General features: G+C 35.6%; 3 protein-coding genes across 3 annotated transcripts; all 3 read left to right on the forward strand.

Moving 5' to 3' along the window:
* Nucleotides 1-933: 933 nt before the first annotated feature.
* LOC18602623 (Leucine-rich repeat protein kinase family protein) lies at nt 934-4,918 on the forward strand. Its single transcript, XM_018120051.2, has 2 exons — nt 934-3,339; nt 4,187-4,918. The coding sequence occupies exons 1-2, from the start codon at nt 1,086-1,088 to the stop codon at nt 4,699-4,701; spliced, it is 2,769 nt and encodes a 922-aa protein (XP_017975540.1). The 5' UTR covers nt 934-1,085; the 3' UTR covers nt 4,702-4,918.
* Nucleotides 4,919-9,924: 5,006 nt separating this feature from the next.
* On the forward strand, nt 9,925-10,476 carry LOC18602625 (uncharacterized). Its single transcript, XM_007034131.2, has one exon. The coding sequence runs from the start codon at nt 9,925-9,927 to the stop codon at nt 10,474-10,476; it is 552 nt and encodes a 183-aa protein (XP_007034193.2).
* A 2,108-nt stretch (nt 10,477-12,584) lies between these two features.
* LOC18602626 (putative glucan endo-1,3-beta-glucosidase A6) lies at nt 12,585-14,586 on the forward strand. The gene is made up of 3 exons (XM_018119912.2): nt 12,585-12,802; nt 12,890-14,191; nt 14,337-14,586. Exons 1-3 carry the CDS (start codon nt 12,757-12,759, stop codon nt 14,372-14,374), a joined length of 1,386 nt encoding a protein of 461 aa, XP_017975401.1. The 5' UTR covers nt 12,585-12,756; the 3' UTR covers nt 14,375-14,586.
* Nucleotides 14,587-15,736: the final 1,150 nt, after the last annotated feature.

The following is a 15,736-nucleotide window of genomic DNA, read 5'->3' on the forward strand; positions in this document are numbered from 1 at the left end:
CTATCCCCCCACCACCAAAATATCACTTATGAGCACTACTGCATTTTTGTACTTTTTTTTTCTTTTATGTTGTAATTAGTTATGGTACTGAAACAGGGGAATAAGAATAATTTCGTTGGAAATATTTAATATTTTTATTTATTTGCAAAACTTCTCTAAGGATTTACTGCTAAATTGTATCGTACCTTACCAATTATTTAATCCAAAATAAATTTTATTCCTTTTAGTTATTGTAATGTCTTGCTTAATGCTCGCTATCCGTTGATAAATACTACCAAATATTTGATAAAAATTAATTGATGAAGCTGATTGGAGATGATTGGTTGCAATCTTAATGCTATAGTTATGTTATTTTATTCTTATTAGTTAAGAGTGTTATTTATTAAGGATTTTCAATTGTTTTTTATTTAAAAATTATTATTTTATATTATTAACAATGAAACTTTTATTAATTAAAAAAAAATACAAATTCCACTTAATGAGATAAACGCAAGTATGAGACTTTAAGGAAATTATAAAGAATTTTAAATTATTTTTCATGCATTTATTTTAATTATGTTAAATTGATTTTTTTTGCTTTATCTCTTTATTATTTATTTTCTTCTGTTATATTTTTTACCAAAAAAAGAAAAAATAAAAAAATTAATGCAAAAAGAATCTTAATTTATATCCATACAATGAAAATATTATATTAAACATTATTGTCATAAAAGAAGAAAAAGAATTCTAGGCAATATATTAGTAGTAGAATAGAATCTGAAATCAAAATTCATGGCATCATTGAAGGAAGGTTCTTTCAATATTCTCTCTAATTTATAAAATTGGTAACTAAAAAACAGCTAAGATATTCTCTTTAAACAAAATAAATAAATAAATAAATAAATAAATAAATAAACCTCAAATGAATGAATACAACTAATAAAATTCCTTTCAATATTCTTGGTCATTTTCTCTACCCCAACTATTATCTCTTACCCTAAACACTCTGTTCTTTCTTTCTTCACCCCGAAAAAACAGGCAACCTTATTCAAACAAACCAACACCTAAGTTGTCGCATAATCAAGCTGTTTGGTTTCTTAACCAAAATGTCCAACCACCTTCACCATCTCCTCCTTCCCCTCGTCCTTCTTTCCGCCGTTCTTGCCGCCGCAGACGACGGCGCAACTATTCTAAAGATAGCATCATCCTTCAGTACCCTTCCCAGCGGCTGGTCCTCCACCTCTTCCGACAACTACTGCAGCTGGCCAGGCGTAAACTGTGACAAATCCAGCCGTGTTACTTCCATCAACCTGTCTTCCAAGTCCCTGTCTGGATCCATATCTCCGGACATTTCCACCTTATCGGAACTCCGTAGTATATCTCTTCAGCGCAACTCTTTATCAGGGGCCATCCCATCTTTCGCAAACCTCTCCAACTTACAATCCATTTACCTAGACAGCAACGCGTTCACCTCAGTCTCCCCGGGCGCGTTCTCAGGATTGACCAGTCTACAAACGTTAAGTATGAGTGAAAATGTGAAGCTAAGTCCGTGGACTTTCCCAGATTTATCCCAATCGACAAGCCTCGTCGAACTTCAACTAGACAACATCAACTTGTACGGCACCTTGCCTGATTTATTCGAATCTATGAACAGTTTACAAAGTATAAGGTTGTCTTACAACAGTTTGAACGGTACATTGCCGGCTTCTCTTGGTGGTTCCATGATTCAGAATCTTTGGATCAACAATCAGAATGGTGGGTTCACGGGTACTATAGAAGTTTTGTCCAACATGACACAGTTGTCCCAGGTTTGGCTTCATAAGAATATGTTTACGGGTCCGATCCCAGATTTGTCTAAATGTACGGGTATTTTCGATCTGCAGCTTAGGGATAACCAGTTAACAGGGCCTGTCCCGGAATCTTTGATTAATCTTCCGAATTTGAAGAATGTTTCATTGTCTAATAATAAATTGCAGGGTCCTTTACCCAAGTTTCCTAGCTCAGTTGAGAAAGTTACTGTTAATGGAACCAATAATTTCTGTACGAATAATGGGGATCCTTGTGATCCTCAGGTTAGTACAATGCTTGAGATTGCGAGTGGTTTTGGGTACCCGGTGTTCCTTTCTGATGATTGGGCCGGAAATGATACTTGTGGTTGGTCTTTTGTTACTTGTGATTCACAACGGAATGTGATTACCGTGAATCTTGGAAGGAAAGATTTGGCTGGGACGATTTCTCCAGCATTTGGGAATCTCACGGCGTTGAAAAATTTGAATCTTAATGACAATAAATTGACAGGTTCAATTCCTGATAGTCTGGCTAAGTTGAGTAGTTTGCAGCTTCTTGATGTGTCTAATAACAATCTTAGTGGAGATATCCCAAAATTTTCAAGTTCAGTAAAGTTTGTTTCCTCGGGGAATAGTTTGCTTGGAAAATCTAGTGGTTCTGGTGACGGAGGAACTTCAAATTCTGGAGCATCGGGTGGAGGTTCAGATGGGAACTCCAAAAGTGGTGGCAATGGTAAGAAATCAATTGCTCTGATTGTAGGTGTTGTTGTTGGTGTGTTGATTTTCGTTGCTGTTGTTTGCTTTGTTTCTTATAAGTATATTGTGAAGAAAAGGTATGGGAAATTTGGGAAAATGGAGGACAGTGATGCTGAGAAGGGAGTAGTTAACAATGGGGCAATGGGTGGTGGAGTGAATGGGTATGGAGGAGTTCCTGGTGAACTGCAAAGCCAGAGTAGTGGCGATCATAGTGACTGTCATTTCTTTGAGGGTGGAAATGTTGTGATCTCAATGCAAGTCCTAAGACAGGTGACCGATAATTTCAGTGAGGCTAATATTTTAGGAAGAGGGGGTTTTGGGGTTGTGTATAAAGGGGAATTGCATGATGGCACACAGATTGCTGTCAAGAGGATGGAGTGTGTGGCGACAGGTACTAAAGGAATGAATGAGTTTCAGGCTGAAATTGCAGTACTTACAAAGGTTAGGCACAGGCATCTGGTTGCACTTTTGGGTTACTGTATTAATGGTAATGAGAGGCTCTTGGTTTATGAGTATATGCCTAAAGGGACCCTTGGTCAGCATCTCTTCGAATGGCAGGAAAATGGCTATGCTCCACTCACCTGGAAGCAGAGAGTCACCATTGCACTGGATGTTGCTCGTGGGGTGGAGTATTTGCACTCCCTAGCACAGCAAAGTTTCATTCACCGGGATTTGAAGCCTTCCAACATACTCCTCGGGGATGACATGAGGGCAAAGGTTGCAGATTTTGGCTTGGTTAAGAATGCACCTGAGGGAAAGTACTCTGTGGAGACACGATTGGCAGGAACATTTGGATATCTTGCTCCTGAATATGCTGGTACGTGGATCCTCATCTGGAAATTCTTTAAGTTTGTATATGAGCTGCTTGGTTCTATATATTCGATAACAATTTGCTCCAGGAAAATCAAACCTTTGAAAGTAATTTAGGTGTATCCTTACTGTGTCAATATTATTATAGGTGTTCCAATTCCCTGAATACCAAAGATATTAGCAGATATTGTAATTGGGGCTCTTCAAGATATTATCTGCTTTAGACATGTTAGAAATGATGCTAACAAGCTATTCTTTAGACTTAATTTTCTTCACATCGCAGTTTGTTCTTTCGGGAGGGTAAAAAGGTGGTAGACTTGGTGACAATGTCTTCCACAACGTGCTTTATGAGTTATTAGGCTTGAAAGAATATTCAGTATTCTTATGAGAGATTGAAATCATAGCCAACTGAAAGAATTGTCTTCTTATTAGCATTCAGAATAGATGACACTTATAGGAGCATCTTTTAGTAGGCATGGTATGCAAAGGCTTTTTTTGTTTTTTTTTTTTCAAATTACGTTCTTTGGGTTTATTTAACCAGTCTTTTTGGTAACTAAAAAATATTTTCTTGTCTTCTCCTTTTTCCTGGCTTTTCTCTACAAAATATTTTCATATCCTTAAATTTGTCGAGCAATTTATTTAAACAAAAGCCTCTGCTTGCTAGCCAACTGATGTTGAATGTTAATCATCTTTCTTTAATTTAATGAATTCTGCTAACTGGAACAGCTCTATAACTAATAAAGTAGGTCAATTTATGGAGAAGATCTGGACTATGCACCCTTTTGTTGTTTGGGTTAAATGTTAAATTTTCTAAACAGATATACTCTTTCTTTTATTCATTTTAATCTTAACAGCAACTGGAAGGGTGACTACTAAAGTGGACGTCTATGCATTTGGGGTGGTCTTGATGGAGATAATCACTGGCCGAAAAGCTTTAGATGAAACCTTACCTGATGAAAAGTCACATTTGGTCACATGGTTCCGCAGGGTCCTAATCAACAAAGACAACATTCCAAAAGTGGTTGACGAAACAATAAACTGTGATGAAGAGACAATGGCGAGCATCTTCAAGGTAGCTGAGCTGGCAGGGCACTGCACAGCTCGTGAACCATATCAAAGACCTGACATGGGGCATGCAGTCAATGTGTTAGGCCCTCTTGTTGAGCAGTGGAAACCTACCAGCCATGAGGATGAAGAAAACTCAGGCATTGACCTTCACATGAGCCTTCCACAGGCTCTACAAAGATGGCAAGCAGATGAGGGTACTTCCACAATGTATGGTGATATATCATACTCCGATACCCAGTCAAGCATTCCTGCAAAACCCTCAGGATTTCCGGACTCATTTCGCTCATCAGATTGCCGGTGATGGAAATGGGAAAATAACCAACATTACTTTGAAGAGTACGCACTGTAAAATTTGGGATGAGGTGAAAAAGCCAGGTTGAGCTGCAGTCCAGGTGATAGCGAAGAGTATTATGGTCATATTATGCTTATCAAATTCAGTTTGTAATCTTATTTTGGTTGTGCTAAATGTGAGCCAATTGAGCAGTCACTGTTTCTTATTAAAATTTTTCAAAAGCTAACCAATTGATTTGTTTTGTTGGTGGAGCATTTACAGAGGAAAAAAGGGTTTTGGAGAAGAGGGGGGAGTAAAATTGTATCATATTCTTTGACCTTTTTCATTGTAATGTATAATTATTGTTTTCAATTATGTTCAATCATGTTTGGTTGGCACAAAACTTACTTTCTTTTTCTTCCCCTACTATTCTGTGCTAACTTGTTTTCTTCTTTATGTTCTGATTTTTACTTAAATAAATTCTCTAGGTAGCTTTGTATAGGCCTTGAAGATATATTATGTTTAATGCCTAATCTGTTTATATTTGATGCTTTAGCTTGTTAATGAGCTGGGTGGTGGGTCTAAGCTTGGAAGTTATCTCACATGGGAAGCTGCTTGCTAAGTTACGTTGTTGCTTTTAAAAGTTCGAAACTTTTCATGCAAAGAAGACTTTTGTAGTGCTACTGCACATGTTTGTGGGGACTTTTTATTGTCCACTTCTTTTTTTCTTTTCTTTACGAAACTCAATCTAAAAATAGTGGAAGTAAAATATAGGTTGATTTGATGTTTTGGATACATAACAATGACCAACTGACCAATTAATTTATGATTTGGAATGATGAAAACGACATTAGAAAGAATATAAGCTGTCACAACCCACTGCCCACAAAGCACAATGTGGTTGTTGACGTTTGATATTCATTCAGGATTTCCTTTCAACTGACTGCTTAAAAAAGAGTATTGACCTAACAAATTAGGCTTTTTTTGTCTCGGCAGCGACTGCAATGTTTATCACCCCCATACCTAACTGGATTTTCACTGAATTGAGTTGTCAATGGAATTCTATCTTTGGGTTTTTTCTCATTAATTATTTTGATTTCTAATAAAATTTAGTATTTATCGTAAGGTGTTTCAACTAAAAATAATCATTTGCAAATGAAATATATTTAATAATAATTTTCAATATGTGTATTTACAAGAGGACCGAAGTCTCATTGACAAAAGTTAAAATTGTTTAACTGCAATGACTGAGATAACTTTTGATTTAGATCAATAAACAGTTATAAAAAAAATGAGATTATTGAGAGAAAAAAAAATGTTTATAGGAACTATGATCGATTATTTAAAGCAATTATTGTTAACAACTAATTTGAAGCTGTACAAGAAGTGAGATTTGTCAAACATTATCAAACTATAGAGTTTAACAAACATTAGCTGTATATTACCAACCTTTATAACTTTTTATGAGGTAGTAGGACTAAATAGTGATTCCTTGAAAGATACTTTTATTAAATATATATATATATATATAATTTGTTTTTGAGATAAAAATTTGAGTATAAGTTTACAGTTCATTCTCTGGTTTTCTCATTGAAAATATAAGAAAAAAAAAAAAACTCTTTTCTCGACTTTTCATCTAACAAAATTTTAAAAAATAAAAATATTGAGAATAAAGTGATGAAGAAGAATAAACCGACCAATTTATTGGTGTTCATGGATTTAGGACCCAAATATCAACTGCTCCCGCTAATCATTGCAGAGATGTGGGAGCAGCTATGTTTTTTCAATGCTTCGTGGCATAAATTGATGCATCAACGTCCAGGCTCCCACCGGCCTCAGGGCTTTTGCTTTGGTCAAAACAGTTAAAATTTTGTTAAGGTTCCGCAACAAAATAAAATAAAATAAGAGGAGAGAGAAATAAAATGCCATGCAATGCTAAGTGGATATCAAACATTTTTTTTAAAAATAAAATAAAATAAAATTACGAGAGCCTTATGAATAAAAATTTAACATCTTTGTTAAAATTGGATTATTTACCTAAAATAAGGTGTACTAATTTTTTATTAAAAAAATGGGATCTGAATTTAAATTCTTTTCATAAAAAAGGGAGAAAAAAAATATTGAAAATGACATGAGTTGAAACCTGAATGGATATTAGAGAGACAACAGAACATTCTTTTAAAGCGAAATAATATCCCTTACTTCATTTGATTGGTTTATGATTGGGACGCTTTATTATGAGGGTCAATTTATAGCTAGAAATTGAAATGCAGGATAATTTAACTAATTTCCATTATCTTATTTTCATTATTTTTTTTCCCTTTTTAAGATGACAGCGATGCAGATGAATATACAACTAAAACAAATAGTTGGACTGTGGAAATAAGTTGCAATATTTGTTTCAATTTCTTTAGCCTTTCTTCCTAAAGTCATGTAAAAATACAAGACGAGTTGTAACATTTATCCAGCTTCTCCAAATATATATCTATATAAATAGCAAAATTGAGCATTGATAATTTATCTTACATTGTGTTTGGTAAATATAATGGCATACCTTAATTTACTAAAAAGGTTACTTACTTTATCATTTTCCTCTGTATTAGCCTAATTTTTATTCATCCGCTGTCCTTGAATTTAGGCGAAATTGCTCAACTGTGTTTGCTATACATGAAAAATCAATATTCAGTACAAGTTTTAAAGTGGTTGAGAAAAGAATGGGCCGTGCAATGTGGTCAGCCAAATGCCCAAGGAAAAAATTTAAAGCTCAAAGGCAGGCAATCCAGAAAAGAAGCACCTAAAACAGTCCAAGGTTCAAGGCCCAAGGTACAAAAAGACGGGCCTAACTCGAACACAGCAACCCAACGTGTCATGGGTCATAAAATTATTTATATTTTCTTTTTTTTTTACAAAGAGAAATACTCGTTCTTTCAACAAAATTAGCTAAGTCTTTACTACTAGTCTACCATCTAGAAACATCTTGGCAATTTCTATTATGTGAACATAGACAGTCCTCTCACATAACAAGCAACACAATCAAGGAGTAGAATCAAAAGCATGACATGAGCTTCATCCATCAATGCCCCAAAAAGAGGGTAGGGGGCAGTCAATGTTTGTTAACAGGGGTAGGAACAGCAACTCTCTTGGAGTCCCAGACGAATACGGACTGCAGACGGGGTATATGTAATGGTCCTATAGCCATATGGCTGTAACAAGTCTCCTTATCCAAGTCTAAAGACTTGCAACAGCGTTATATATAGAAAACACAAGTTGAAACTCTTTATATAACACAAGATAGAAAGGTTAAAACTCTTTATCCAAACTAATCAAAACACGAGTTGAAAACTACTGGTAAAGAATGATACATGCATAACCTAATTAAGTATCTTCACAATCAGATGGAATCTTCACAATCTACACTAAATTAAGTATCTCACAAATTACTTAAATTAAAATCCATAATAAAGTTAATATGTACAATTGCAATACAAGAACTATGGGTGCACAACCAAAGCCAAATCCCGGCACCTAGAAAGAGCCTAATATTCCCATTCGTCCACGAGGCGAAAATAGCCTGAGTGCTTGACAAACTTGCTTCAAGCATCAAGAGATTAAACGACTTTCGATCTTATGTAAAAAGGGTTAAAAAGAAAAAATGAAAAATTAACTCAATTACACCTTCTTCTTCTTCTTCTTCTTAGCATTCTGAATAATCAAAGGCTGGTCGACCTGTAAAGAAAAGCGATCGACTTATACCGCCTTTTCCTTGGCTGGAGATGCTCATCTTCCTCCTCTTCGAATGGATGTTGATCTATCGTCACGATTGAAGTTGTGATTTCGCTCCGATTGCTTTCATTTTCTCCTTTTTCTTCTTTTTTCCTTTCTGTCCCTTTGTTGTTGCCAGTGTTATTGCGTACTTTGCAGAGCTGCATCAGCTGGCGAGCCACGTCCATCTCCACCTCTGAGAAACTCCAGCTTTTCTTGCGTTTCCATGCAGATGAGAATTTTGCCATTGTTCTATTGTTTAACAAGAAAAGACACAATGAATAGGCAGAGGGGTTTGGTTTATATAGAACATAAGCCGACTCCATTCTGCAAATGGAATAGTCGACATAGCTGACATATTTTTCCACGTGTACATCAGCCATTGGATGAAATTTTATACAAAATGAGCAAAATAATCTTTTAGAGTAAGTCATTTATTGATTTACAACTAATTAGTTAATAATCTTGAATTAACTTAAAAAGTTCAGTAAATTGGATTCGAATGGATAAATCATTTGAATCGATTCGTACCATTCCTAACGATTTGACTATAGGAATATCTTTCTAGTGTTTTCATTTATTTAGTTTTTATGATTGATTTTTATTATTAAAATTTTCATGTCGATTGATCATATGATCCATGTTAAAATATAATAATTTTATTCATTATTTTTATTTTAAAATTTAATTTTTTAACCCAATATCCATCTGACCTTTAAGCTAAACGGCTAAACCCAATCCCTGTTAATTGGGCCATTAAACGAAACTGTTCAAGCCTATACCCATCAATTTGACTTTCTGATTTAGGTGAAATGGTTTTTTTTTTAAAATCATGATTTGTTTAATGAGAAGGGGTAGAAAGAAGAATTAGAAAAAATGATTAGGTAAATCACTCTTGCCACATCAAAAATGCTCCCATCCAATAATATTGCACCATCTCGTAGGACTAACAATTTGTGTTTACGTTTCTTACCGTATTATGTACATATAACAAATTATACCGATAAACACGTAAACAACACGATTAATTAAATGTGTCAAAATTTTAAATTTGAATACGAATACATTTATTAAACATATAACACAAGACAACATGACATACTTAACACAAGGAAGAATTAGTGAGACGGGGACTGTTAAGAAACAATGCAACTTTCTGCCCTCTCTGCCATCAAGTACCCGAAACAATTAATCATCTCTCTATTAACTGCTTTGTGTCATGGTGTATTTGGACTAGATGGTGTAGAGAATGGAATAGTGTTTGGGTACTACCGAACGACATGGCTACGTTGTTTAGTGCTTGGAATGAGGTGGTCATTAAGAAAGGAGAAATCCAAATCTGGAAAATGGCATTTTTCGCTATGATATGGTCAATGTGGCTCGCTGGAAATGAAGTTGTATTTGAGGGCAAACCTTGGGATCATGACCAGTTGTATGATTTGATTAAACTCCGTGTGGCTACATGGGCTAAAGTTAAGTGGCCAAGGGAGTATGGGACAATTCTTAAATACATTTGCAGAACCAAGCGTTGGAGCTGTCCTAAAAAAAGCTAAGAAGTCTAGACCGGAGATTGAGTGGGAAAAGACTATGGAAGGAACTATGAAGTTTAATGTGGATGGCGCCGCAAACGCAAGTATGGGGGAAGCCGGAATTGGAGGAGTACTAAGAAATTCTAGGGGTGAAATTAGAATGATGTTCTCAAAGTCTATAGGGGTGGGGGACTCTAGTCTAGCAGAGGTTCTCGCTATCAGGGAAGCTTTTGTGATGTTTATAGCATCTCAGCGGCGTGACTCTCACATGTTAGTGAAAAGTGTCTCGCTGAACGCTGTGGAGTGGGTGCAGGAGCCAAAGTCAGCTCCATGGAGGTTAAGGAAATGGGTGCTCCATATTGAAGCACTAAAGAGAAGGGTAACAAACTGGGCAATCAAGCATGTAAGAAGGGAAGCTAACCACCATGTTGACAACCTTGCAAAATCTGGGATAGGTAGAGAGATCGATCTGATCAACACTTGGGTGGATGGTCCTAACAGTCAAGAGGAATAAGAGGTATGGCAATGACTGAGAATGAAAAGTGACCTTGAGCTGGTCTGCACTTTTGATTAGTGAGGTTTATCCCAACTCAAGGTGAGTTGGACGTCCCTGTGTGTTGCTTGTTTATTGAGGTTCTGCTTAAGCAAGGGATAGTTGGTTATGTCGTGCGGTTGATTGATTGCTGTTGGTGTTCGAAGGCCCAAAGAAATAAAGGAGCATTAAATTAAAGCTCAAAGACAGGAAGCACCCAAAACAGTCCAAGGTTCAAGGCCCAAGGTACAAAAAGACGGGCCTAACTCGAACACAGCAACCCAACGTGTCATGGGTCATTAAATTATTTATATTTTCTTTTTTTTTTTACAAAGAGAAATACTCGTTCTTTCAACAAAATTAGCTAAGTCTTTACTACTAGTTTACCATCTAGAAACATCTTGGCAATCTCTCTTATGTGAACACAGACACAGTCCTCTCACATAAAAGCAACACAATCAAGGAGTAGAATCAAAAGCATGACATGAGCTTCATCCATCAATGCCCCAAAAAGAGGGTAGGGGGCAGTCAATGTTTGTTAACAGGGGTAGGAACAGCAACTCTCTTGGAGTCCCAGACGAATAGGGACTGCAGACGGGGTATATGTAATGGTCCGATAGCCATATGGCTGTAACAAGTCTCCTTATCCAAGTCTAAAGACTTGCAACAGCGTTATATATAGAAAGCACAAGTTGAAACTCTTATATAACGCAAGATAGAAAGGTTAAAACTCTTTATCCAAACTAATCAAAACACGAGTTGAAAACTACTGGTAAAGAATGATACATGCCCCAAAAATCTTTCATAAAATAGGTGAGCTATCATTTTCTTGAAATTTTGTACTTAAAAACCCACTAGATTTGCACCCATATTAAGCTTAGAACAGGAGTCAGAATTTCTAATGTAGAATTGCACCTACTTTTATCTGCTAAAGTGGTTCTTCTCACTATCTTACAAGGACGTAAACATGGTGGTCGTGATCTCTGTCTCGTTTTCCTGCCTGGAGGAGTCTCATGCAATATTTCAACAGAGGAATCATCTTTAGCTTCTTCCTTGTTAGGTTCTAGACATTGTTCATCGCTCTTGCGATCCTTAGTATGACTAATATGTGGATATTCTATCTCTGAGGCGCTCATATCAAATATGAGTGCCTCAAAATTACTATCCCCTTCATACTTAAAAACCAGGAAATGCCCATTCTTCGAAGGGCAATGCTCAGCAAATTCCTTTTAGCCATCTTGGAACCAAACATCACCATCAGATTTTGTCAGCTCGACATGCCAGCAGCACCACTTGGAACCAGGAGCAGCACTGGACTTGATAAATCATCTCCATATTTTGTCACAAACTTTCTTGAAATCCGGAGCTTGCTCTCTCGAATAGTGTCCTCTAAAATATATGTTATAGACGTATATAATTCCAAGTCCTAGCACATACAAGAGGCATTGGAAGTAAAGGTTGCTAAGTTATTTGTAATTTTGTTACTATATTTGCTCCTCTTTGATTTACAATATTATTATCTTATTAGATTGAATTTTTGTTACTGAAATCATGAATTAATTGATATGTGGTGACCATTGCATTGGGGTATTGGGTGTTCTTATGATGATATTATATTGTTATAACAAGGAGGTAGATGACTTTACTTGAAAGCCAAGAATAAATTCCAAAGTTAATGGTTAAGCCATTAACTTTATTGGATTTATGGAAATTTTGCAATATAATAAAAAATTGACATTATTTTCTATAAAAGGCAAACGAATATAACAAAAATTGGTGATGATATATATAACCAGATAAATCTTTATGCTGCCCCCTCTTGGCCAATAAACCTGGGTTAAAATTTTAAAGTCTAACTAAAACCTTAATTGATCACAAGATTAGCCTGATGTGTTTTCTCACTTGCGTACAACTACCTAGCTTGAAACAAATTAACAAACCCAAGAGAATAAGAAGACACCCCATGTATACTTTTACTTCATAATCTTTAGCTTTTCCTTCACGAGTAAGCCATTATTACTTTACCATAGGTATATATCTTTGGTTCATGGCTTTTTCTTGCTTGGAATAAACAAAAGAACTTCACTTTGTTTTGGAGGCACTCGCAGATATCATTCAACTAAACAAAGCTTTTCGTGTGTGTGGAACAAGCTAGCTACCTTCTACTTAATTCATCCATTCTTGGCTCTCTTCTTTTCTCTTTAAAAGCACAGAACACTTTGGGGCCAAAACCAGTTCATTACAATCGGAAAAAGCTCAGTAATGGCTCTTCTTGCTCTCCTCTTGTCTTCTCTTCTTGTTGTCTCCTGTAAGTATTCCATACACAAAATTTCAATTTTTTTTTTTGATTTTATTGTCTACAGTTTTCTGAACATTGCTTTCTTTTACTTAACAGTGGCAGAAATCTCGAGCAAGATTGGAATAAACTATGGTCGACAAGGGGACAATTTGCCATCCCCTTATCAATCCATTGAGATCATGAAATCCATGAAAGCACGCCGAGTAAAGCTCTATGATTCTGACCCTGAAATATTGAAACTCTTTTCAGGTACCAATATTGATATGGCCATTATGGTCCCCAACAAGGACATAGTCCTAATTTCTTCAAGCCAAACAGCAGCAGAGCAATGGGTCCGAAACAATGTCCTAGCTTACCCGAATACCAATATCCGGTTCGTCTTGGTTGGCAATGAAGTCCTCAGCTACGTTTCGAAACAGGATCAGACAATTTGGGCTCACCTTGTGCCTGCAATGCGTAGAATTAAGAATTCTCTGAGTGCTAATGATATTAAAAATATCAAGATCGGTACACCTCTAGCAATGGACATACTGCAATCAACTTTCCCACCATCAAGCGGTACGTTCCGGTCTGATATTTCAAACACTGTGATGGCACCGTTGCTGAAATTCTTGAACGGGAGCAAATCCTTTTTTTTCCTTGATGTTTACCCTTATTTTCCATGGTCTGCTAATCCAATGAACATCAGCTTAGATTTTGCTCTTTTTGGAGGAAATGTAAACCACACTGACCCTGGGAGTGGCTTAGTTTACACAAATCTCCTAGACCAAATGCTTGACTCAGTCACTTTCGCCATGGAAAAGCTTGGATACCCCGGTATCCGACTAGCAATAGCTGAAACAGGCTGGCCTACTGCAGGGGATGTTGATCAAGTGGGGGCAAATATCTACAATGCAGCCACTTATAACCGAAACCTCATTCGAAAGATGACTGCCAAACCACCATTGGGGACCCCAGCTAGACCTGGTTTAGTCATACCAACGTTTATTTTCTCCCTATATGAAGAAAACCAAAAGACAGGTCCCGGAACAGAAAGGCACTGGGGCTTGCTGCATTCAAATGGAACAGCTATTTATGACATCGATCTCACCGGGAAGCGACTTGCCTCTGATTACAAGCCACTGCCTCCAGCTCAAAATAATGTGCCTTATAAGGGGAAGGTATGGTGTGAGGTCGCGCCAGGCGCCAATCTGATGAACTTGTCCTCTGCATTGACCTATGCTTGTAGCAAGGATAATCAGACTTGTGCAGCATTGAGTCCAGGAAAAGAGTGTTATGAGCCAATATCAGTATTTTGGCATTCGAGTTATGCATTTAGCTCATATTGGGCAAAGTTTCGAAGCCAGGGGGCAACTTGCTACTTCAATGGATTAGCTAGACAGACAACAGTGAACCCAAGTAAGATTTCTTGATTGTCTAATTAGGAAAATTACAGAATAGGTTGAACAGAAAAATTTGGTAGTAGTAATTTTCTCCTTTCTATTGTGTCTGTTCAAATTTATTCTTGTTAATGGGGATATATGTAATTGATTCTTTTGAGCAGGTCGTGGACGCTGCAAGTTCCCAAGCGTGATTCTGTGAAGATGATTTAAGCTCAAGCAATTCTGGCACAGGAATACAGAGCTGGTGAAGTTTAAAATCCAGGAACTGGTCTCATGTTTCCTCTGTTCGACTATTGTTAACTCAGATTTTTGTAAGGGAACAACAGTGTTTCTGACATCTAATTTGACAAAGGAATTTCTTGTCTACCATCAAAATTAAGGACTGAATCATATAAAATTATTACTTTCTTTTCTCCCTTCAACTCTTAGCTTGAATGTTAATCTTCTCCTACCTTGTTACCTGATTGATAATCCGGAAAACGCTACCGATCCAATTCTCTGCCCGTTTCAAGCATCAAAAAATTTAATTAAGAAACTTTAAATAAACTAAACTACAATCCAGCCTATTAATTGTGTTATTTTGTCAATATAAACTTTTCCTTATCATATTTAGTTGTGATTCTACATTAATAGTAAATATAAATTTTTGAAAATTATATGATTTAAGTTTAAAAAGTTGTTGAATCAATGATATTTGGACGTGATTGTTATAATATTTGATTCAATAATAATAAATATATTTATTAGTTTTAATACTTACTTTTAATGCTTCTTCTCCCATGTGAAAAGAAAAGAAGCTGAACTATCTTTGAGGATACTGTTAGAGGCCAATGGGTAGGGTAGGTCATATTGCTTTTCTTTCTTTGTACCCATCAATTGTCTCACGTAATATCTATACTATGAGTCTATTTAATTTAGTTTTTTTTAACTTAAAAGTTATTATTAAAAATAATAATTTTTATAATTAAGCTAAAACTGTTTGATAAAATATTTAACAAAATAAATTATATAAACTCTAATTTCGATTAAAATTACCATAAAGGGTACTCATGTCATCTTCAATCGCCTAATAAGCTATAATGTAATACGTAAGTTTATATATAATTTCAGATATTAAAATAAAAAAAATCAATAAAAAAAATGAATAACTTTCAAACTTGTATAGTAGCAATAGTATTAGATTTTTATTGATCTAAAAAGCAATTGGACCACGATGCTTCAATTTTCAAAAAAGAAGAGAAATGAGGAAATGATGTATTTAATATTAAAATTCTTTTTGATGAAAAAGAGAGAAAATTTTTAAATAGTATCTTAATACAGTTTTTTCTTTTAATCTTTGTAAGAGCAAAAAAATTATAGATTTTGATATTCTGTTGTTGGATCTTCTGTTTTTTTATTAGTTTTTGTAGAGAAGAGGGAAATCGTGATTTACGTTGAAGAATGGTAATTTGTAGAGGGAAAGAGAGGAGAGAGAGATTAATTGAGAGAGTGGTATTTTTTGAAAATTAATTTGTATTTAAAAGAAAAGAAGAAAAAATTCCTCTCTAGAGTTTTTTTTTTA

The sequence above is a fragment of the Theobroma cacao genome, chromosome 4 (genome assembly GCF_053813885.1).
Source record: "Theobroma cacao isolate CCN51 chromosome 4, ASM5381388v1, whole genome shotgun sequence".
NCBI classification, from domain to species: domain Eukaryota; kingdom Viridiplantae; phylum Streptophyta; class Magnoliopsida; order Malvales; family Malvaceae; genus Theobroma; species Theobroma cacao.